Source organism: Dermacentor variabilis, chromosome 4 (genome assembly GCF_050947875.1).
Source record: "Dermacentor variabilis isolate Ectoservices chromosome 4, ASM5094787v1, whole genome shotgun sequence".
NCBI lineage: Eukaryota > Metazoa > Arthropoda > Arachnida > Ixodida > Ixodidae > Dermacentor > Dermacentor variabilis.
The window spans coordinates 111,267,153-111,292,051 of record NC_134571.1 but is presented as its reverse complement, the minus strand read 5'-3'; the positions used below and the strand labels follow the sequence as shown (position 1 = coordinate 111,292,051).

Genomic DNA, 24,899 nt, shown 5'->3' with positions numbered 1-24,899 from the left:
AGGGATTCGGTTAACCACACTAAGTGACTGGCAACGACCGTAGAAAAGACAAGCCGCTTTCAACATTGAACAAGAACGACTTACTCCTATCTGAAAAAGGTAGTACTTTCGGTATGCATTTAAAATTATTAATTTTCTTGAATAAGGACTTTTTGAGTATAAAATAGGTTTCAAGGGCAAAAAAAAAAAGATTTCGCAAATGTTTTGTAAACTTGCACTACTGCACGAATGAGATGCTTCGTTTGACCAACCAGGGATCGGTGCTTGTTAACTCAATAACTTAGGGGCCAAGTTAGAATGTGCGCTTACGAAATACATCAATAAATTGTGATTACTGGAAGCGACATGGCTAACTCGGTATTCGTAAATTAGGTTGAAAGTGGCCAACTCTGCAAGAATAGTATAGCCCGGAGAAGACAGGCGGGTCCCTTTGCTAGATAAACGTCGTAGCCGGAAGAAAATTTTCATTCTATTGGTGGCAGAGTGTCTATATATAAAATATTAAAAGAAATAAATTGTGCAATAACGACCTAACAATTCCCAAAGGGTGATTAGGAAGGCTTCGTGATAATTTTGACCACAAAGTATTTTTAGTAGCAGGAGCATCGAGTGACACTCTTTTTTTCTTGCGCACTACTTCCGGTTCGCGTCCACAGACGACCGGGAAGGAGATTCAAAATAAATCAGAAAAATGTATAAAAAAAAGTAGAGTACAAAATCCATTGGTTTCATTATAGATATGATATCAGAGCATAACTTGAGTTACAAGCTGAATTGTTGAAGTGTCTGGAGTGATTAGAATAGATTATAAATCGTTGAGACGACTGGGGACGAAATTCAACATATATCAGAAAAAAATAGAAAAAATATTTAACACTACAAAATTTATGAGCTTCATCATAGATAGGATATCATAAGCTTAGATACAAGTTGAGTTACTAAAGTGTCTGGAATAATTAGAATTGTTTCGAAATCTCTGACACGACTGGGGACGAAACACAAGATAAATTGGAAAAAATTGAAAACAATATCACCGAAAATTCACGGCTTTCATTATTGATATCAGAGCAGAAATGTAGTTACAAGTGGAGTTACTTAAGTGTATGGAATAATTAAAATGAATTAGAAACAACAATTCGGCGACCTTGCCGAAATTCCTGGAATCCCAGAATTATAAAGCGGCAGTCATGACGTCACTATGGACGTCACACACATAAAGGTGGCATTATATTTAACCGGCTAATTAATGGCAAACATCTGCCTCCGAGTTCGGTTCTTGCGTGGCGTTCGGATAAAGTTGACCTAAAGAACACCAACGACGAGGTGCGAGTTCCACTAAGAGACGCCTGAGCCAAAGATTAGGGTCGCCAGCCACTTTTTAACGTGCACCTAAATTTGACTAAACGAGAGATAACATTTTTTGAAAGTTAAAAAAAATCATGAAATTCTAAAACTCCCCTCAAGCCAGTTCTTCCTGCAAATAGAGATGTAATGCACGATCGAAGGCGTCATATTCGTTCCAAGTCGCATTTATATTTTTACCTTTTCAAGAACAGGCTGCCTGTGCCCGAAAACTTGAGAACATGCTTTTCTGGCTTGTGGCCAATTATTTTTGCAATTCAAGCCTCACAGGTCGTTGCGAACAATTTTCCGCTCTAGGAGTTGAAAAACACAAGTACATCATAGCTTGTACATGCCGCCTAGCGGCTAGAAGAAGTACGAACAGTGCAACAACCGCGAGGCCCATGATGACAAAATACGATAAACAAGAAAAACAAAGAGAGGGGCTTCTGATTACTAAAGTAATATCGCTATCGGCGTGCACTTGGTGTTGTGGACTAATAGCATTCCCTGGAAATGGTCCCGGTACAGTTTCAATAAAATGATGTCCTTATTTGCTGGAAACGCTGCAAAGGCCAGAAATTATAATAGCGATATTGAGGCACCCATGAAGGAGCTTACATGAAAATATATATATATATATATATATATATATATATATATATATATATATATATATATATATATTGCGGGACCGGAGATAACTTATAATGACGAAAGCCGTTAGTTCGTGGAGCCCAAGCCAGATTATATTTTCTGCTCTCCTTTCTGACTTTCCTTTTCGTCTCTTTCAGTTTCATGTTCACCATAAAATACAAGACATATCAAAAGTGATGCTAAAGGATGAAACCACAGTCGTAATTGTTTGGGATCATGTTACGTTCGGTGCCTCAGCTATTATGTTTTCGTGTATATCGCAAAAAAAAAAAGAAGATTGATTGCTTTGTTCCTCCAAGCCGCCGGTGATTATTTCGAACGAAAAGTCATATCCGATTACCGGTTCTATTTGGCCTTACGCGGTGGTAACTCTTTCAGCAGAAACAGCACAACCTTTCTTTTTTTTCTAAGCGAAAATTTCCCTCTTCTCTCGATTTTCCGAGCGCTACTGTGACGGTCTTGCCGCGCGTGCCACTGGGTTTCTCGCAACACCACCAGACTGCTGCTGCAGCGCTGCACATTTTGTGCGTCGGGCACGTGCTCTCCTTGATCTGCTATGGGACAAAAATGCAGGTGCTGGGCCGTGGAGGTCGCGTGCTAGGTTGTGACAGTGTAAGCATTACAATCGTCGAAAGCCTGTAGAGAGCGCTTAGAGCTGTCGTGTCAACAGCGTGCTAGCCATGTATGCCGAAGGAGCACGTAAACACGTGCCTGCACGATGGCTCCAAAGCCTGCACTCAGCGTCGAGGACACCCGGGCCTGAAAGAAGCGCCGCGCGGAACAGGAGCGCCTTCGCTACGCACCGAAACGCGGCGCAGATAGCAAATGTTCGTATACACTGCATACATACAACTATATTAATTGAATTAGGCACCGCCCCGTAATTCAGTTAAAGCTGAACAATTCTGCTACGATGCAATGCGCTATGTGATGCAATGATTATGCTCCACCCTGTCAGACATAATTAACAATGACTCACAACGCATCCCGAAAACAGGTCTCCTCGTATGTTACGTGCACTACACAGACAAACAGCAGTGGTGCACGCAAGGTAACGTTTAACATCAATTCACCCCTTCTCGTATTGGACTAAACGGTGAAGAAATTAGATATTGGCCGCCAACACCACCGCTAAGTGTCGTCCATCGAAGCAACAGTAGACAAAGCTTTGCTTACATCGATTCCCACAATGCGTGTGACCCGCCGTTTTTTTTTTATTGGTGTCTGCTGTGTAATGGAAAGGAGTTTGCACTATTGGTATTCCGGTACCTCATTTCTAGCTAAAAATTTGAATGTATGTCTGAGAACAATGTGAAACATAGTAACTGCTTTAATTTACCACATCTACCGTAACGAAAATTACTTATATTCCCCAATTCTTTGTTTTACATATTCAGCTCACCTATACAATTCACTCATAAGATTTGTTCGGCATCAGCTGCAGATTACGTTCGCCATTAAGGCTGCCACATCTCCGACTACGATTTAGCCACGGTCTCTACCAAAGTACCCGGCGCGGTATTCCAGTGGCTACGACGATGCGTAAGCTGTGTTCGAGGTCAAAGTTTCGATTCCGACTGTGGCGGCCGCATATGGAGGGAGTTAAAATGCAAAAGCACCTGTGACCTTAGATTTAGGTGAGCGTTGATGAAATTCAGGTGGTAGAGGTTAATTAGGGAGAGTTGGCTCAAAATCAGGCCGTGGTTTTGGCACTTGAAAACCAAAACATTTAGTTGCCCTCCTTTCAATGTCCTGCAGGGCATAGAGCTGTGTAATCTGTATAATATGGCTGTGCCGTCTGTGTAACCTGTGCAATATGGACGCGGGCGTAATGGGACGCTACAGCCCATATATCATCGGCGATAGTGGTAAGAGTAGAAAAAATCGGAACCAAAATAAGATTATGGTGGGGAAAGCATTCTAAATTTCGGTGACATTCACCTGGCGATATTCAGTGAGTGCACTTCGCCTGCGCTAAAACGTACAGAATTGAGTACTTTCCACTTCAAAGTTTCGTTTGAGAAAACTGTGTCGTCCCTTCAAGCACTGATGTACGTAAGCTGCCGAGGGGAGGGGCATATAGTTAAATTGGTTCTGCATTCTTAGCATATCGTAAGAGGATCGCACTTGGTCTTCAATTATTGCAGCTGATGGGGCACTTCTCGGGCCCCATACTGCCAGCATATTGAATGCTTCTCAACTGTGCCACCATCACTTTCTTTATTCATTCAGCATCGGAAAAGAATCTGAATCACGATTGGTCACTCTCATCTGCAGACACAACACAACAAAACGTAACTAAAAGGAAAACTTTGCTTTTTTTCTGAGGGTATACAAGGTTACGGAGCGAATGGCTTCCGGGTGCTCTAAACGGCCACATATATAAACGATCGAATGAACAACAATGACGGCTGCGGAGTTCGTTGACGCTTGCAAAAGTTAAGAGCGTGGAGGAGCGCTTGGAGGAACTGGATAAAGAAAAGGACACGGAACGGATCACACAAAGGCTGTGAAGAGGCGACGCCATTCAATAGCTTCCACAGACACGACACGGCCTATATCGATCGCGAAATCTGCCATTCGCAGTCGCGCTAGTGAAGACGCTGACTTGACATCTTCCACGGTACCCACCACTCACAACTCCGGGTTGTCGCGTCTTGCCTTTACGCAACGATAGAAATCCTGAAACGTGCCAGTTGCCAAACCGTTTCCTTCCTGCTGCCTTTTCTTCCGCCACTTACTTTCGTTTTGTCGGCTGTTCCTTTCACTCGTCACTGTAGGTTGGGTTACTTACGTCCTACCGCTTTATTGTTTTTTTTTCTTCCTTGTTCTTCGTTTCCGCCTCGCGGTTCTTTGTACAGAGATTGGTTTATTTACTGCTTGTACCCGAAGACACCTTTCTTATCTGAGAAAAGTGGTCGGAATAAGTTGAGAGGCTCGGCAAGTAGTCTATGAAGAACATAAAAGAAACCTAGACAACTTGCTTGGCTGTCGGGCGAGCCAGTTCTTGATGCCCCTAAGCAGCACTTAATCCATTAGCTTTGCGCTGATCCTGACCTGCGAAGCAGATTCCTTTCGCGCTGCTTGCTCCTTCTTATGAGGAAGGTTGCCACCTACTCACTGCTCAGAAGCTGCTTCGCGCTATTATTGGTTGGAATTGTTGGGATCACTTCTTTCGCAGCACGCCATTCCCCAGAGCTATACGGTTCCTTTCAGCCTGTTCCGTACAGGCGCTGTATCCACGTGATTGAGTATTTCGCTTCCTGAGACGCTTTCGCGTTCAATATATATATATATATATATATATATGTATATATATATATATATATATATATATATATATATATATATATATATATATATATATATATATATATATATATATATATATATATTAGCGACTGGACGCACCTTTACACGCCTATGAAACCGTCCTGCAACTTTTCCTCTGCATTCCGATTTGAGAAAACCGCTTCACGTTACCCGAATTACATTGAATTCTAGCGTTTTACGTGCCAAAACCACGATTTGATAATGAGGCACGCTGTAGTGGGGGACCCTGGATTAATTTTGACCACTAGATGATCCTTAGGGTGACCGCATTGCACGGGACATGATCGCTCTTGCATTTAGCGCCCACCGAAAACGCGGCCGCCGTAGCCGGGATTTGATCCCGCGACGCGGTGCTAAGCAGCGTCGCTGCAGCTGACGCGACCCGAGAAAGAAGGTTATTGTGAATGAGTGACCACATACCCGTACACCTCAACGAGAGCGTGTCCCGACGGAGTTTACTACTTTCAAATTACGACAGCGCATGCGCAGCGAAGGCTCACACTGAGAGCGCCACCTGAATTATTGAAAACCGAACGACCGCTTTAGATGGGCCATATATAGAGTGGTTGCACCGCAAGTGCGGCACGATGCATTTTTCTTCGTTGATTGACTGCAAAGCTTATCGAACCGAATCGATCAAATTATTTGATGGGATAATAAAATTGAGCCGAGTAGTTTCTACGGAAGCACGCCACCGGTTCGACATTTTAAGAAGTATATCGCGGTAGCTTGATCGCTATGGCGTTCGACTGGTGAACAAGAGACTGCGAGTTCACGTTGCCGTCGCGGCAGTCGCATTAAGACGAGATCCGAATGCAAGAACTGGTGTGCACTTGTATTTACGCACATGTCAAGCAACCCCAGGTGGTCAAAATGAATCTGGAGACCTCCATCACGGCGCCGTTTATATTCCAGGAATTGCATAACTAAAGTTAAACACGAGAAATCAAACAATAAATTAGCTTTATTCAAGGGGTCTCTGCTTCTGAAGAAATATAGTGCTTAATTTTTTTTTTTTGCATGTGTTATTCAACACCCGTTCAAAGTACGAAAGCTAGTTTTCAGCACCTCTGGCCGATGTGTCATACTTTCGTGGGTTGTGCCAGCTGCAGCGATGCCGCTTGCGCTTGCGTTGCCGGAAATTGCACCTGTCTTTTTCATTAGCTTCTACACGCGCCAATCGGCATCCGTCTCCTATGTGCTGGCCCTTGTGATCGTCCTCTCTCATAATAATATAGAGTAATTGTGCCCCCCGCCTTTCTTCTTCGAGCGAATGTAGCTAAGACCAAATTGGTGCAAGAATGAGGTTCCAGTCCACGCTAGCGTGCTTATAATGCTGCACTGCACAAATAAATGTATCCCGTGTAAACGGTCAGCAACACATCAGAAGACAGTGCACATACATTCGGGTCTTTGTGCAGTTTTGCAGTTTTATTCTCTGGCCCTTTACCGCTACCCGTGCCTGGCACCTCCGAACAACCTTGGGATACGAAAATAAATTAAGAACAAACAAACGTAAAAAAGAACACAGTAAACATGAAACACGATATCAATTTCCCTTGCTAACGTTGGGCTAAGAGAACTTCCTGCAGACATGCGGGAAGCGCATTCAGCGGAGAAGTCACCATTTATTCTCTTTCTACTTCGTTCTATTCCAGTTCTCACTTTCTTCCGCCTGCGTCCGTTGTGCGTTTCTACTGAGTTTTTCCGTAGCCTGCGGTCACGCAAGCTAGCGTGATATTGTGTGCACTACCGCCAAGCGGGCGAAGAGTTCCCGGTGCAACATTTGTGGTTACAACAAGCTTATGGGGTGTATTACCTGCCTCTGGCCCTACTTAGACGACCAGACACATTTTAAGTACTACGCTCGGCAACTTGGTCGGCGAACCGCTCACATTAAGGAAGGTACTGGGACCCAGCTCTCTGACGTCCTACACATGGCTCCGCAATTTTTTATTTTATGGAAAAAAGTGCGCCAAATTGTTTTCTTTTTAAAAAAGGAATTTGATTTTAACCGAATAGAGTCAGTGAAAAAGATCCAACAAGGAAGTTGGTTACCCAAAGCGATCGTACTCGCGCTCTCATAAAAAGAGCCTGGCACGATCAAGGTCATTCGGCGTTAAGCAATCTTTGCGCTCTTCTCATTTCTGCCTGCTTTAAATGTAGCTGCGACATAAAGCTTCCTCTTATGTGTGCTCAAATATCGAATTATTCCCTTAATTCCTGCAAGTTACATCGTCGTATGACGTCGTAGACTTGCTGTAGACTACTCCTAAAGAAAATTCCTTAATCTCTATATCGGGCGCAGCTACGGTGTTGTAGAGAAAGATGTGCAGTCATAAAAATATCTCACCTAAAAAATTGTATTCAGCAAAAAATAAAAAAACAATAAGTGATCATAAAAGCGAAAACAAGTACGCCGCATTTTCGTAAAATATAACGGAAAGCGTTAAAGTGTAGTCACATAAAACACTAGGGTTGAGGATTGGGCAAGTTGGTATTGCATTCTAAAACTGGTACAGCGCAACATAAAAAGGAAGAAACAAGCCGAGCCGGCCAGAAAAAAGAACAGAGCGCTGTTGATTTATCTGGCCAGCTCGGCTTGTTCCTTCCTTTGCATGTTGCGCTCTAGCAGTTCTAGCACACAATACACTTAGTCTTTGCATTGTTGGTTGCCAATTGACCTTTACGTCTTTGGTTAAAGACTTACGTAAGTAGGTGGGAACTCAATGCCCGATAATTGAGAAGGATATCCGAACTGTTGCCTTTAATAGGTGATGTCGTAGCTGAAAATCTAGAGAGTGCCAGCCACGAATTGCACAAACGCCTTCCCGTTTCCTAGTGCACGTATACCACACAAAAGCTTGTGGGCAAGCTCAGTAGGAAAGTGGACAGTTCATCTAGGGCTCTCGGCTCGAGGACAGGATCTTTTCATCATGTTCATTCGCAGTAGTTCCCAGGAAATGTTGGAAAGAACATCGTGGAAAGAACATGGCTGCTGTCGTCGTCGCCATTCGACCGAAACAGAGGTGAACAGCTAGCTTTCCCATTCACGCTGCTTCGTAGCGCTGCTCTTCCACCTGCACAGGCGCGCCGTCACATCGTATATTCAGTATTTCGCGAGCTTCCTGTTTTCACGAAAAAATAGGAACAAACGATGTGCACCTTGGTATAAGCATGCTACGTTGACGTTTTTCACTGTTCTCAAGAACTCTCTATTTGAAATTGGGACGATGAAAGTGATAAAGGCACTAGGGGGGGTGGGGGGGTGGCTGAACTCGTACCATTGACTAAAATGATGCAACGGACGAAAAATATTTGTGTGTTTACAAACAGAACTATCGAAAATATTAATTTAGCTATATTAGGGCCGAAAGAACGCTGTACTTCTTTTGAAGCTGCGTGATATATATATATATATATATATATATATATATATATATATATATATATATATATATATATATATATATTCTTCCCAACAAGGTCAGCTTTATAATCTCCAATCGCAGCTTATTGCAAAGATTTCGTCATTTTTTATAGAGTCTCAAACTAACTCGCACGACGCCTTCCGTATATTTCTGGGCCTCCACGTAGCTAACCAGATGAAGCAAGCCCAATGTTGTCAACTTGAAGCGCGTCAGGAGAAGTCGCCCTCTGCGGATTTAAAAAAATCTCGTCAGCGCCAACCTGTCGCGGGCTGTAGCCGCGAAGCTTAAAGTTGGCGAGCTGGACCGGCGAAGAAGGGATTCCGCGTAGATTAAAGTAGCCCCTCCATACGCTGATAACAAGCAGCGGCCAAAGCTCGGGATGAGACTGGAAAGACGAGGAGAAGACGATCCGCACGCGGGAACCGTGGTGCGCTCAGGAAGATGCTGCGCAATCCGGGCATCGTCGTGCGCGCAGTAACACCGTTCCTTCCGCTTCTTCCCCGGGACAAAGTAAGCGCCGCCGGTGAAGATTAGCGCCACGCGGCACCGACCGCTCCTGCTCTCGAGTTCGCTTAATTAAAACTGGGCCCCGGCCGGGCAAGCCTCGGGCTTCCGAGGCTGCTGAGAGCCTTAGGCATGCGGTGCCCTGCGCCGCGAGCTTTTATCCTCCGCTCCCCCGTTTCGCACGAGCGGTTTCCGTGGAGGTGCGCGAAATGACACGGCTCTGCTCCGATGGCCGCAGCTTCATTAGTACGCGACCTCGTATTACCGTATGCTTTATACTGGCAGTTTCGTTGTTCGTCCGTACGTATGCGAATGTTTCTTGCATCGTTGCGAGCACGCTCTTTCTTCTTCTTTTTTTTGGACGTGGAACGCAACTCCATCCCCCTCACGTGGGTAGACGTTTCCGCACGTGCTCCTCGGAGTGGCTTTCCACGTGATGTGCTTTGTTTTGCGGATTGTATTGTGCGCCGCCTTTGAGTGTCTCCCGACCGAGAGATTTGACTAGACGAAACTGGATACTCCAAGGTTCTTACGCTACAAGGCATCGGCTTCTTGCGCGTTCATGTTTCCTTAGTATTTCTTTATGAGTATACGTTAAAACCCTACTGCCGACTTTAAGTATACATTGGTATATTCTCCTTCATCAATAGGAGGATTCCCTCGTAGGCCTAACTTGAGAGCACAGTTTTAGTTCATCGATAAACTTTAATCTAAACATGACGTTGGCACCACGCTCACGTTGCGCCACGGTTTGTGCACGAATAAGGTAGTTTAAATACATTACATAAGAACGTGCGCACAAAATCAAGCTAGGAAATAGTGGTTGGAGCGGGGTGCGAGTGCGAAAAGCAATGTACACCAGCTCTGAAGGAAATTTAGGGGCGATTTAGTGGCAAATGTGAGAGAAATGCATTAGTATTACATCACGTCTTTTATAGGGTCCGCGTCTATGTTTAATAGGAGTTAAATCCTGTGCACCAAATTGCAAAGTATTGTTCAGGAGTACTACTCGACGCACGTTGGGCTTCTTTTAAGAGCGAAGTGCAACTGACGGTTGTACTACGCCACCGGCTTCCCGGACTTCACACACATACACTTCTTTTTTCCACTTTGATACTCGTGATGTTAATGCAGCAAATGCGAAATTTCTAAGAGGCGCTCAGCAGGCTTGGTTATGTAATTGAGCGAGGTGTTTCCTGACTCGCGCCATGGGGATTCTAGGATGAAACAATATTTTTTTTTGTATTCGTGCTCAGAAAGATGTTATTGTGAAGCGTCGTCCTCATAGCTTTCATAATATTTTTTTTTTATTTTTTTCTTCCCGAGCTTTCCGCGGGCAGCAGGAAAGACGTCGCGTCTCCATCAGCTCCGGTTTGATCTTCCAGAAGTATAAAAACTTTAGATTCCCGTAAAACCCGTCAAACATATCGCGAGACGCAACAAGCAGAATAAACGCTGTATGAAACTGAAACGCGCCTATATTCGGAGATGCCGAGAACAACAAGTTGCGTAACGGATATCCGCATGGTTCCTTTTGAGTGCAGGCTACGCGGGAAATGTCATTGTAGAGCACACAATAAAAAGAGCTGGGACACGTTTACCGATAGATACCAAGTACCACAAATACCAAGTAAACAGACAATAAAACGTCATCGCGGGCAATATTTTGCAAATACTTTATTTACTATGACTGAGCACCAATTTTTGTAGCAGCCATTTTCTTTAGTGCAATGAAAAGCTTACTGGTCAGAGTGTCTAATCATGAAGTGGTAACACGGAAAACGCCGTGAAACACTCTGTATCCGAACATTTAGATCTGCAGTGAGGGTGTAGTCGTTCACTGAAAGCATGTTGAAAACAGTGGTAGGTGAGCGCGATAGCGATTATTCGTCGGCATTAGTGGGAGGCAGACGACAAGCGCGGTCGTTCCTGCGAGAAAGTATTATTTCGCTTATCAAGGCGATGTTGCTGCGATTCATGTTTTACGAAGCGTCAAATCATGTCTACAGTAATAGCTGCGTATCTTCGTGGTTTCCTGTCCAACAGATTTGGTCATTTAGCCAGTCAAGGAGGTTTTTTTATCCAAGCCGAGTTACCGAAAGTGAAAGGACACGTGATAGGCAGTTCAGCGTGTTGCCGTAGGTGCGCGTGGGCTAATTAGTGCTGGGACCAATTTATGGTACAACTAGTTTGTATCACTTATTTTGTATCTCACACCAAGGCCACACAACTGTGAATACTTACTCGCCAACTCGTATGCGTAAGACATGTGAGCATTGTGACACATGGGCCGCTCGTTAGCGTGTACTTTTAATCCGTAATGGACAGAATAAAGCGCAAGCATCTAATGACATAGAAACTACAATTTTAACCAATAAGCATGCTGTACGTAATAACAGCCGACTTAAGTACAGCAATATCACAGTCCACATCCGGAGTACCGAGATTTGACCGCTAGGCTGTGCCACTAACTGGTTTTTCAGACTTTCTTTGTCAATATAAAATTGCAATTTCTGCTTAAATCGCGAACAATGTACTTGATTCCTATCACTGTAAATAATGGTCATTTCATTTCCATTAACGTCTCACAACACATATTGGCCAGTTGTCAGTCCCTTTAAGAGGGAACAAGAGAAGAAATTGCGCAAAGATGCGACATGTCCACAGCTAAACAAAAATTCACATGTGAGGATCATCATAATAAACGTGCATAGGCCGAACCAGCTGTGGATTGAGCCAAGTTCCGAGTGCTTATTAGGAAAACTTTAATTTGAACGGTATGGAACGGGGAGGAACTTATCGGAAAAGAGCTTGTCTCAAGATGTCTTGATTTCTCTCATCTTTCAAGGTCTATCCAATGTTTAATTCGGCGCGTACCGGCTCTCGCTGCGCAGATTTTGCGTAATGTGCCCTGTTTGAAGTCCTGTCCGTGCAATCGTCGACGTTTTCTTGGCTTGCATTCGTCTCTCGAGTGACAAATGTGTCCATTAACAAATACCAGCCAGACCCAGCGCAAGTCTTAAAAAGAGCTATAGACCATGAAAAGGATAACACGCGGGAAAACTGCGATCGTTTTTCAAGAGGGCCCCTAAAGTCTTCAAAACAGCCTCTGCGTCGTCGATATATGAGGAAGCCTGTCCCTAGCGTCCCGTCATATAGTATAGCCGCTGGAGACGCGCGAGCGGGGCTTCGAGTGTTGCAGCTTTATCCCACACCAAGGAGACAAGCAGCGAATCGACGGGAACGCCCGGGCAAAATCGCCGGCAAATCCGGCCTCGCTACTCTTCCGCCTTCATTCCCAAGTGCACGCTCGTTTACTTTTCCTGCCATGCAGTATTTTCTTCTTTTCACACGCTTCTCGCCGTGTCCTTCCATGCCCCGCCTCGACTCTCTTCCCAAACCTAACCCCTCCCCCCCACCACGATCCCTTGCCTTACTCCCTAGTTACACGCGGCTCTTTGAGTGCTTCGACGTCGTCGTCGCCATCTGGCTGTGTGCTTTCATTCCCGCTCTCGCTTTGGAGGCAGCATCGGCATCGCGACCGTCGACAGCCACCCCCTAATCCTCTCGGGACAACATGCGACCTCCAGAGACCTTTAAAAGAGACACATACGCACAAAACACGGGAACACACACGCCAAAGCACTCACTGAGAAGCACACGCTGGCGCGCGCGCGCGCACATACACACGACCTACTATCTCTGCCGCGGGAGCCCGGTCCGTCCGAGACCCGAAACAAGCAAGATGCTTTGGTGGCCGGAGCTCCCCGGTACCCGCCTACTCCACTCTAGAGCCACAGAGGCACACGGACCCCGCGCCCTTCCCGCCTTCCTCGCCCACGCAGAGATACGAGTACACACGGATTCTCGGCGCACGCATAAGGATATGTAAATATCCCGGACCGACTCTTTCGCAAACAATGGATGCGGTCTGCAGTAGAAAGAGAAGTATTGTGCAGCCGAACTTCGGGTTAGGTTGGTGGTCTCGGAGAGACGAAAAAAGGAGGCAGAAAAACACGGTATAGAGTTCAGGTCGACTCCCTACCCACAGTTGTATTATGCTGATTCGGTCATAAACTTCGCCTAAACTGCGTCGCGCGTGCAGACGAATGCCGCATACGGCAGCGAGGGAAGCCTGCAACGAGGGCTGCAGCTCAAACGGGGAAAGCAGTGCTCCTTGCTTGAGTGTCTGTGCGTGTTTGTGTGGTCGCGTGTGCTGCTAAAAGAGCGGCCATTTCAGCCGTTCGTCATTGCTAAAATAAAAAAAAAGTAAATATGAACCGGTCCGTGATTCTGATATCGCGTGTCATTGTCACAGCCGTTTCCAATGACGTCGTCACATAGGTAAGTACAGAGTATTGAATGGCGTGAGCAGCTTACTATGTATTTAAATAAAAAAAAGAAGTGCTCGATCTACCTTGGAAAAAACAGACGTTAACGTTTCCGTGACGAAACAAATGACACCAGCGCACTTGAGCACCACTATATGTTGTCTTGCGTTGCATTAGAGAGATTTTAGGTCCACAGAACTTTGAGCTACACTAATGCTTTTTATTTTGGAAAAAATAAAAATTTAATAAGCCTGTTGTTAGTAACATTGTTCCACAGGTTGAATGGCACAAGATCCGCGCAACCGGTCAAGGCGGTGCTGGCTAGTTCGCGATGCTCTCGAATATTACTAAATTACCCCTGCATTTTCTGCAGTACAGGTTATCTCTTTCCAACATCGTAACCGCCCCTCCCCCCTTCGCCCCATAGCCCCCCTGAATAATGCGCACATTATGCCTTTGTCCTACATAGAATAAAAAATTATCTAGTTACTCGCTGGTTCGGATGCAATTGAGATGTTCTCTATTTAAGTGCGAGGGCTATCTTTTACTAGACACCTAGACATATATCCGTAAGCTCGCATCTGTTCACTCTTTATAAGAAATCTTTCACGAACAAAACTATTCTTTGAGTTGCGCTCAAGGGTGTGTGTGCCCATGTTTCAGTTGACTGACCCGAACGCATTGTGCTTCGACACGAGCACAGTACAAGACCGCCAAACAATACTAGTAAGACTTCATAAGGCAACAATGATTCTGCGCTTACCCAGTGGAAACACAAGGATGACCAATGCAGCAGTAAGGAAGAGCAGACGTGGAGGACGCTGTGGCCGCAGCAGACGGCAGCAGTCGCAGCGAACACTCGTCGCAACACTGGCACTGAGGACAGCACAGTTTGAGTCTGACTCCATGGCGATCGCTTTTGCTCGTTTTTCGAGTTAGAAACTGCGAATCCCGTGTCCGACGAGTCAGAAGCACCGTGGAAGCAGCTTGGTTCACTCTGGGCCCGAATGGTAGACGAGTCCTGTAAATCAATAGTGAAGATTATCGTTAATTCGTGCTTAAAGAAAAGAAAGAAAAACTAAAGAAAGAAAAATAGCACGAGATTGGGAACCGCAAGATTCACAAAGTAAAATTTTAATTAAAAACAATCGTACGTAACAAGTAAGGTTGTAGCAGCTCACTGTGAAGTACTTGCTCTGCGTCTACAATACCCTCCAGTAGCAGCCCACCCAACCCGCAAGATTTCGTTGGCTTACTGGAAGCTAATGTAGTATTACAATTTATCATGTCAGCATTACAATTTCGATACGGTTTTGAAAGGCAGAGCACAGTGCCCACCATTCCGTTAGTAATCCACACACTTAGCGTCTACGACACTTGATGGAGTCATCCTCGTAAAATTGAGGCCTGTACGAATTGAGCGTTTTTGCATGTTTTATAACACCAAGCTCGAACACGTACAATCACTGATCACTGCTCAGCGTACTGAGTGTTAAGAATCTGGTAAAGTAGGCTGAGGATTAAAAGGTATAAGTTTAACTAAGTTCTGGATCGTGTAATAATCCCAGTTTCACATAATATAGATAAAAAAGTCTTTGTAGAAAAATTCACGTTTGAAGAACGAGTGAGTAAATCTTAATAAAGCTCGAAAGAATTGACAGTTTTGGCACCGTAACCGGAAAAAGCACCGCCATTGCAGCTCGTTCAAGATGATGACCAAGAACTTAAAACTTCAAGAAACAGCGTGGCCCCGGGGCATGATCTCCGAGATTTTGTGGCACCCATCGTGTGCCAGAATTATACTTCTTCGCAGTCTCGTATCCGCTAAACACTATGCGCACGAGTTGTCCTTTTAGGTGGCATTTAAAGGCTGCCAATAAAAAAAAAACATTAGACAACCACTCAGCAGCTTTGCCAACATAGCTTCAATACTGTATGTGCTACACATTTAGGACCAATTTAAGTAACGTATAATTGCATTGCAAAGCTAAGTATTAAAACAAGATGAAAGCATGTAATTGTCTAACAATCCAAAACTAACAGGGGAAAAACACATATAAACACGAAGGAGCACTTGATCATGGCATTTAACACCGTCAGTGATCGGGACTTATAAAACATTCAGTATCCACGAAACAGATTTCCTCAAATGACGTGCTTTCATTAACTTAACTGTCACCATCCTTATCGCTAGAATACTTACATAACCGTATGACAGCTAATGATAGTACACAGCGCCTTTCAACGGACATGCACACATACGATAACTAGCAGCACAAGCATTGATGTTTAATCGTCTGCTGATGTGTATAAAAGTGCGGGGCTTTTTAGTTCAACAACAATAGTCAGCCAACTGGCTCGCCAATACCTCCTTACGGAATTACATGCACTACTTCCATGACAACAAACAGCACACAATCGCTCATATTGATAGCCTACGTATGGCAACAGCGTGAGTTCACGCGGGGAAATTGTCACCAAAAAATTCGCTTCAGAATCAAAGCATACCGACCCCAGTAGCGGCCTTATTCAGCTTCAAAGGGTCGCGTGAGTTCGATCGAGAATTGAACAACTTAAGCATTTAAACCTGATTTAGATCCATCATTCCAGCAATTGTAACAATTTATGTTGGAAAAACGTTGAATAAAACCCGGACAAGAAAGAAATAGGCCAATAGATGCAAAATTTAACACGCATATGCCTGCATCTGAAGAGAGTGCATTTGCCTAGCCTTCTAACGATTGATTAAATAGTTTACTACACTACACAGTTATAGCTTTCTAGTCAAACGAAAATTACGTTGCCTTTGGCCTTTAATTAAAATGTCAGTGCAGGGCGCCCATCGTTCTTAGACTAGTAACGCTTATATAGCGCATTCCGAGTGTATATTGCCCGCGTATTAGACGACCTACATATAGCTGATTGTATTGTATCGTCGTTACCTGACCTCCACGTCCCTATTTCTTTGTCACTGTTTCTGAACCTTATTCTGACGAAGAGTAATAGACTGGAGGCGCCTATCCGGTCGACCTATTCTTATTCGTCTTCATTAAGGGTTCCTCCTCAGCTTATTCTGAAGAAAAATGCATGCACCTGAGAGCACGCGGGCCTCTCTTTTCAACACCCGGGCAGAACCTCATTCTCGAAAGTTCGGTAGCCGCAGCGCTCCTTATACGTCTCCGCACGACTTCCTAAGCTTAATCATCCTAACACATTTGTTTAAACTAAGGCTGCCTCCCCGAACGCGGGAAACTACATTCAATGGACGGAGTGGTTCCCGAAAACTGTCGAACATTTCCTAAGCCCGCCTCTCTTCTTTCAACCTCTACTAGTGCAGACACTTCATACGGGCTGCCTCCTCTCCCCCCTTCCCTACACCTCAATATTGCAGAGCACGCGCACCGACCACCTCCGACGCTTCCATCAGCGCATGGCTTATTCATGGGAGATTCAAAAAACCTTCCAGTGCCTGCTTTACTCGGGCCGCGTCGGGAAATCGCTGCTTCATATTCATAGTCTGCTTCGCTCCGATGCCGGAGACAAGGCTCCGTTCGTTCTCCCCCCTCCCGCCCCCCCCTCCCTTTGTGCATCGCTTCAATCGATCCTGCAGGAGTTGCGGCACGACTTTTGGGCCCGCTGCGTAATCGATTGCGGTATACGCGTTAAGTCGTGCACGCGAGCGCCGGATTTCGCGCCTCGCCATTTGCGAAACCGGACCTCTGGCAGCTCCGCTATATTGCGGCCTTGTTAAACGTGAGCTTTTACGTGCGGTGTGCCGGTAGCGGAACAAATCAAAACGATTGGGGAAAAAAAGGATGGAGGGGGGGGGGTGCTGCGAACTGCAATCCGAGCCGACGCACACTTCCAAGCTCGCTAATCCGGTATTGTTATCCGTGAGACATGATAAATAACAATGTGAATTTTACTTGTGCCTGTCCAGATGCGTACGTATTTCACAAAACGAAACAAGAGGACTTTTTCGGACGATGTGCTCCGAGAAATTAAGTAATGTCTCCAACAAACATAGCCTAATTATTCCGTGCATGGCTCTTAAGTAGTACATGTTGCACGTTTATTTCAGAACAAAAAGTACCCATGAAATGAAGAATGAAAGCAAAAAAAAATTTAAGCGATATAAGCTGGAATGAATTCTGACAAAGAGGTGTTCTAGATGATATCAGCAGATGCGTTCCTTTAAGCGTGTGCAATTCCATGATTCGGTCCATTAGTCGGCGCGCAAATTTCTGTATAAACTATTAGATTGTGTTGGCGTCATTTAAAACAAAGAGGACTTCGTTCGCCTTATCTAAACAAGTGCAGGATAGCTTAACCATACGGAGATGAAGAAAAGAAAGATAAGTGAAACCCATAAACATTCTTCTTACTTTATGCATTGGTCACTATGAATCAACCACTGCAGCAAGAACATTTCCTCGGCGGTGCTGCTTTCAGCGAGATTTTGGCGTAAAGTGACAGAACTTATAGATACCCGTGAATGAATTGACAATTCATTTTGCATACTTGAAAATTGTCTGGAATTATTTCTATTTCCCCTTTCGAGAAAGCTGCTGTGCAGCAACAGCTCAATGTGTGCGCTGGTGTGTAAGTATCATTGTGACCCGTGAGAAACTATATTAGGAGCATGTCAGGACTGTTAATTGCGGAAAGAAAGTCGCAGCTTCACCGGAAAAGCGAAGACTCGATTGCGATGGCAAATTAGTAGTCAGCTATACGAAGTAAGGGTAGTAGTTTCTTCGGCCGTGTAAACTGGGAAACATTCGCTTACTAACTGAATTAACAAAGATGGAGTCGGAGCGCACAAGCAAACAGGAGCACATCACACTCGACGTGCGCGGACGCTCGCTGTCAAAACGCTGAAGCAAGCAAGCAAGCGCGGCAGCAGCGGTGAGAGAAGTGACCTTCGTGCGCTCTATCGCTTCAACGCAAGAGCGGGGAAGATACAACGTGCACATAGGTACGAGCCGTCTGCAGATTCCTTTGAAGATACGGCGCGCTCGGCCTTGCAAAGTACGCACTTATTGGCAGAGTCGAAGCCGCCTCCTCTACACCCCCCCCCCCCTCCCCTACACACACTCCCTTCCCTGCTACCTCCCCGTTTTGTTCCATATATGGCGCGCGAGGTTGAGCCGCGATCGGCAGTTATCTTTCCACCCGGTCGCGAAATGTGGAGTTGCTGCCGAAGCACAACACCCCTCTCCCCCCCCCCCCCCACCACACACACACACACCTATTTCGAACCCTCCGAATGCCTTTCGCGCGGCGAAAACAGCGCGTGTGTTGGCCGCTTTCTTCCTCCGCATACTAGATTGAGCCGCGACCGACGGCTCACGTTCACTAGCTTTCGCTCGCACACACAGCATACGGCGCACGGCGCCCATTATATTGCCCTTGGACTTCTTATTGTACCTCCCCGTGACGCTAACGCCTACGGCAGAAATGAGCTTGGAGTTTCCATATAATTGCTATCGCAACAAAAATAATATTTGTAGGATTTTAGTTGGTATTTCTTTCTTGAGGGCGCAATATGGGGCCTCACGTATTTCCCAAATGCCTAAGCTATCAATCTTATTCGAGAATATGCACTGCACTGCTGTAGATGTGTGTAAAAAAAACTGTAATAAAATGCAATATCACCATCCGATATCTCCAAGAAAAGTTACACGCCAGGCGGTTTTGTGTGAGTTGTGTCGTTTTATGATTGCATTGCTTTCAACATCCTCACCTTTGCCAGCTTATTTTGGTGCCCACTGCAATAGGAATTCTTCTCCCAGCAATCTACAATTAAATCTGTCTTGCGTTCGCTCATTCCAACTTGCCCCAGCAAATTTACTAATTTTATCATCCCAGCTAATTTTCCAGCGTCATCCACTGCGCTTACCTTCTCTTGGACCCCCATTCTGTTACTCTAATAGTGCACCGGTTATGTACCCTACACGCTCCATGTCCTGGCCAGTTTAATGTTTTAAAGTGAAGCTTTCTTTGCCTCTTCCTTCCACTTTCCCACTGCTGCTGCTGCTGCTGCTGTGGTTGCTGCTGTCCGGCACACAGCGTCGAGAGGTGGTTGAGATCTTGTATACAATCGTACATGCAAGGAGCGTGGCAGAGAAGAAAAGAGACGTGAGGAAGTCATTTCGAGCGGACGGCGTCAAATGTGGAGCTCCTGGGTCGACGCCACATTAGCCTCTTGATAGCTTTAATTATCCGTGACACCCCGCAAGCGCTTATATTTCTACCAACGTGCAAATCCAGAGTGAAGCTAGATAAAATGGAAGAGAGGAGGGGGGAGAGAAGGCAGAGAATGGGTAGAACCTACGCAGGCGCGAAATGAGTGAATAACCGCCTTGCCACTTATCGCTCGCAGTTCTCATACAAATACGCGGGGGTGGGGATAGGGAAAAGGTGACCTGAGAAGGCCAGGGAACGCTGGATAAACGTAAGTTCAAGGCACCATAGGGTGTGTTTCTGTTACTTCTGAAAAATAAAACCATGCAAATATGTTTAGCGGACAACTTATGCAGGGCGTGCAGAAGCAGAGCGGCATTAATTAAAGCGCACCGCAGGCTCTAGGCGACACAACGCAACCGGCTGCATGTCAAATCAACACATCTGTAACCACTGCGATAGCTTTCCGGCTATGGCATTGCTCGACGTCGCGGATTTGACCGAGACAGCCGCATTTCGATGGGTGCGAAATAAAAAACGCTCACGCACTTTGAATTAGGCGCACGTTAAAGAACAGCACGGTGCCAAATTTAATCCAGAATGTGCCACTACGGCCTGCCTCATAACCCGATTCTGGTTCTGACACGTGCAGCCCCATAATCTAATTCAAGTTTAATGCTGCTGCGACGAAGTGATGTGCCGTGTGAGGCAATGACAATGCATAATTTGCATTGCACAATGCACAATGCAAAGGCAATGACAATGCATAGATCTGCATAATTTTTCTCTTAATGTCAACTCGAATATCGTCCATCCCCGTTTGCTCTCCGATACACAGGACTCCTTTCCTGTCTCTTAACGTTACGCCTACCATTTCTGGTTCTATCGCTCCTTGCGCGGACCTCAACTTGTCCTCGAGTTTCTCTGTTTCCCTCCAAGCTTCTGCCCCTTATCTTAGCACCGTAAAAATGAAATGATTCTAAAACTTCCTTTTCAACGACACTGGTAAGCCCCAATGAAGTTTTGATAAACTTGCTCCTCATAATCAGGGTCCCCTGTGAATATTTCACCTGCATCAACGTACTCCTGCACTGACCTTATAGGCTAACCGTCGATTGTGAATTGAATGGACTTTAATAAGAAAATGATCGTAAATTGCACCTTGAGCGCTTGCTCAACGTTAATTTACTCGCAGGAGGAAGGACTTCCTCACTTACATAAAACTGGTTTACACCTGGGACGAACTATGAACGTCGGGAGATCGCAGTGCCAGTAAGGGATCACTGCTTCGAGTCAGCTCTCAGGTTACGCCACTAGTGTCGTAGAACAGTGCATACATTCATTGGAATCATGGATTTTGCAACAAGATCTGCCCTAATTTTTGCTTCCGAGTGAATGAGGTGAATCTGGGCCACAATAGCATCCATTGGAATTACGTATACAATACACAGAACAGCGTACGTTTCAATAAAGAACGAGTTCAAAGGAAACATCTGTACTCATCAGTAATGGCTCATACAACCGTAAGCAAGCAAAAGAGGCGATGTGTTTTGCACATTCTTCTGGCTTCGATAAGGTCTTTGGAAATGTAATATGAACTTCGTTCATGCGGAAGTGCTGGAAATTTGTTTCTTTAGGTTCGGAGTGATGGCGAATCATTCATTCCATAGCTGAATGCTTTAGGTTTATCGATTCTCTACGTATATTATCGTAATGTTTTCTGCCAAATAATTTTTCCTCATGATGATCCGAGATGCACTTTGCAATGGCCAACTGACCTGTTCCTAGTCGAAGAGCTAGTTTTCACACGTCAGCTTTAGAAGATATTGTGGGATAGCGAATTGCGTATATGTTCACAGTTCGTGCATTTCAGAAGACGAAGAATGCAGACATTGTTCTCACACCAAAGCTATGTGCAGCTGGCAAATTTAACATCTACACATTTCGCTTCCTCTTATTTCGAAAATACCCGGTGCCCCATTAGTAGGTCCAATGTACCGCATTTCAAAGCACATTTGCAAAGCACGGGCACTAAGCCAGAACATTGGCGCAATCAAGCTAGACGGTGAAACTATAGCAGAATATGAACTATGTCTTATTGCATTGTATATGCTTCTAGAAATAAAGTAGAGTTGTCTGCAGCAAGCGGTATTGCAAAGATCTGTAAATAATCAAATATGGAGGTATTTTAAGGGTACTGTTCAGAACTTTAAACTATAACAAATTACAGACACACTTACCAAATTGATAAATTTTCAAATTCATTCAATTGGTAGGGTAACATACAACTTATATTAAAAACAAAAGGGTTTTAGCGAAGAAATGCGGTACTACTCAAAGGTCCAACAAAGTGAACTTCTCAGTGAATAGCGTAGAGGGATGCAGCTGTTTTGGCTAATAAAATGTCTTCCCTTCGCCCGTGCTTAATGCAATCAATTCGTTAGCCTGATTTTGCGGCCCCGTGAAACAAAACTACATTATCAAAATTGGTAATAGCACCGGCCATTATTACAGGCTTTTACAATCCTGACGTGGCTTTGAGTCGCGCTATTTTTACTGCGTATGAACTATTTTTTGATGAACCGCTGCATTCAAATAATTATTGAATTTTTCGCACGTTGTGCTAAAATTTGATAAGTCAGGTAACTACGGCAATGGTTACTTGAGAACTTGGGGAAGAGTTCTGCACATTATACTAGCAGCTGTTCGGCAATAGTGATCGACACGTGCAATAGTGCAATAGTGCAATAGCAACAGTGTTCGACACGTGACAATATGCAAGCGACGTTATAGCTCATGATGGACGCAAACTTAGCACTCGTGATTTTTTACCTCCATGGGGTCTCCCGTTACCCATATTCCAGTGCAATGTAGAAAACTGCATGTTCCTTCCGGTTAATCTCCTCACCTTCCGTATCTATTGTATGGCGCTTAGTTGTTGCTTGATAAGTACTTAAATATGGCGCACGTCAGAGTGTCAGATGTATCATTTTGAATGGATTTTTGGCTGTACTTGTATTCATTCAGCGGTGTTTTACTTGGATATGCTTCACATACCTGCAATACCGTATGCTTCTTGCCCTCCCTGTAATGACCCTCAAATGCCGGTTTACAGCATTATTAAAAATAAAATAAATAATTGAATAACTAAAGAAAACAACAGTGTAGTGTAAAATATATTGCATTAGACAGTCAACTTACGCTCTTGTCCTCTTCAGCGCGCTGCAAAGCTGCAAAACTTTTGGACTTCGACGTGGACAACAATTTGTCCGGAATACTTCTAGTTATCAGCGTTTCCGGTGGTGTTATGAAAGAACATAACTTTCCTGGGAAACATAATGTGCTTGCATGCTGAGCCATTGATATTTTAGGCTTGGAATAGATGCAGAAATCTATTGGTGTGGGTGAGTGTCGCTGTCCACATAATAATTTATTGTAGCAACGAAAGCTATCTTCTCGTGAAGAACACAAATAAACTTTCACGCTGGCAATACGCTGAGTCTGTTTGTAGTGGAAACCGTCAAGACAGCTGTGCCGGTACGCGCATTGACAATCATTATTACTTTGTGGAATTCACTGAGGTAGGGGCGGATGAAATGCAGTTACCAAATATTAGTGAGCCGTGGTGTGACAAGTAATGTATGTTTTTTTTAATATTGAGAAATATAGGTATGACGTTTGCGGTGGGAAGCAAAGGGGACCACGAGTACGTTCAACCACGATGCTAAAGTAATAATAATATTTGGGGTTTTACGTGCCAAAACCACTTTCTGATTATGAGGCACGCCGTAGTGGAGGACTCCGGAAATTTTGACCACCTGAGGTTCTTTAACGTGCACCTAAATCTAAGCACACGGGTGTTTTCGCATTTCGCCCCCATCGAAATGCGGCCGCCGTGGCCGGGATTCGATCCCGCGACCTCGTGCTCGATGCTAAAGTAAGTCGTAACTCGCCGACTAAGACTGCACAATCTACAGTAGTGAGAAAAATAATGGACGTGCTATGTGTGAGAACAAAGAGCCCGGCGTACATATATGAGGCGGTGCGAGCCCTGACATGTGACCAGAACAGAAGCTCTTATGATGCAGTCAGTAACAACTGAAAATGTTGAAATCCTGGAATTAAATCATATGAAACAGATAATGAGCGGCTATGGAGTATATTTATGCTTGAACTTCATATATTGCTGCGTGTATCTGTAATACAGTATTTCATATCTGCATGCGCTTCCCGAGAAAAAAAATAACTGGGTAATTTAATAGGTTACTTCAGGAAATTGTTATCGGTTTAGGTAGCAATCATATTCTTCAATGCGATTTCGAGTGGCCGGAATGACATTCCTATACTGCGCACTAGAGAAAAGCACAAACACCCTAGTTAATAGAGAATTGAGTCACTGAACCATTCTTACTTCCATGTCAGCTTACTTGTGTCAGCAACAACGTGCATTGTAGTTTACAATGTTTCTCTACTGGGTTGAGCTTAACTGAGGTTCCAGTATCACAGTAAGCGTTCCGTATTCAACAGAATTGTACGCAAAAGGCGAGAAGGCCACCTGTAGTGCAGTGAAAATACTTGCCAGAGCCTGATATGAGTTCGTCCAACGAGGCTTCAGCTTCACCAAATCGGCAACAGTTTCACTCAAGTAGTAAAAGGAAGTTGGCGGGTGAACTGGCAGACGCACTAGCACAGCGGAACGATGGCAGGTAAGTGGGCTGCACGAAGACAAGAAATGCTGGTCGTAAAAGCACCTTTCCTGTCTTGTAGATATACAGAGGCCATCGAAGGCACTCACGTTTAGGTCGATGCAGGTATAGCTGCACGCGTTACGACACCCACTTTGCACGTACGCCTTCTTGTTTTGCAGCCGGATATTTACGAGTGCCCTCGTCTCTGCTGTGTGATGCCCTATTCTCTTCGTGACTAGCCACCGGATGGCAGAGCTAAAAACAGCAGCACAAAAGCATTAGAACAGGTTTCCATCTGAAAGTCTGATGACTTCGTGACGAAAAACTTCCAAGCATTGGTATGCAGCTTGGTAGTAGAGTTCAGGACGCAGAAATGCTGCGCTACGTGTGAAACCTTCACAGTAATTGCAAGAAAACCGTCGCACATCAGG

General features: G+C 44.8%; 1 protein-coding gene across 1 annotated transcript in view; it reads right to left on the bottom strand.

Moving 5' to 3' along the window:
* LOC142578295 (cell adhesion molecule Dscam1-like) overlaps nt 1–14,613 on the bottom strand; it is a 204,868-nt gene extending 190,255 nt beyond the window's left edge. Inside the window, exon 1 of the mRNA XM_075687693.1 lies at nt 14,361–14,613. Coding sequence (XP_075543808.1) covers nt 14,361–14,505 — 145 coding nt within the window. The 5' untranslated portion in view covers nt 14,506–14,613. The remainder of the gene's footprint in view (nt 1–14,360) is intronic.
* Nucleotides 14,614–24,899: the final 10,286 nt, after the last annotated feature.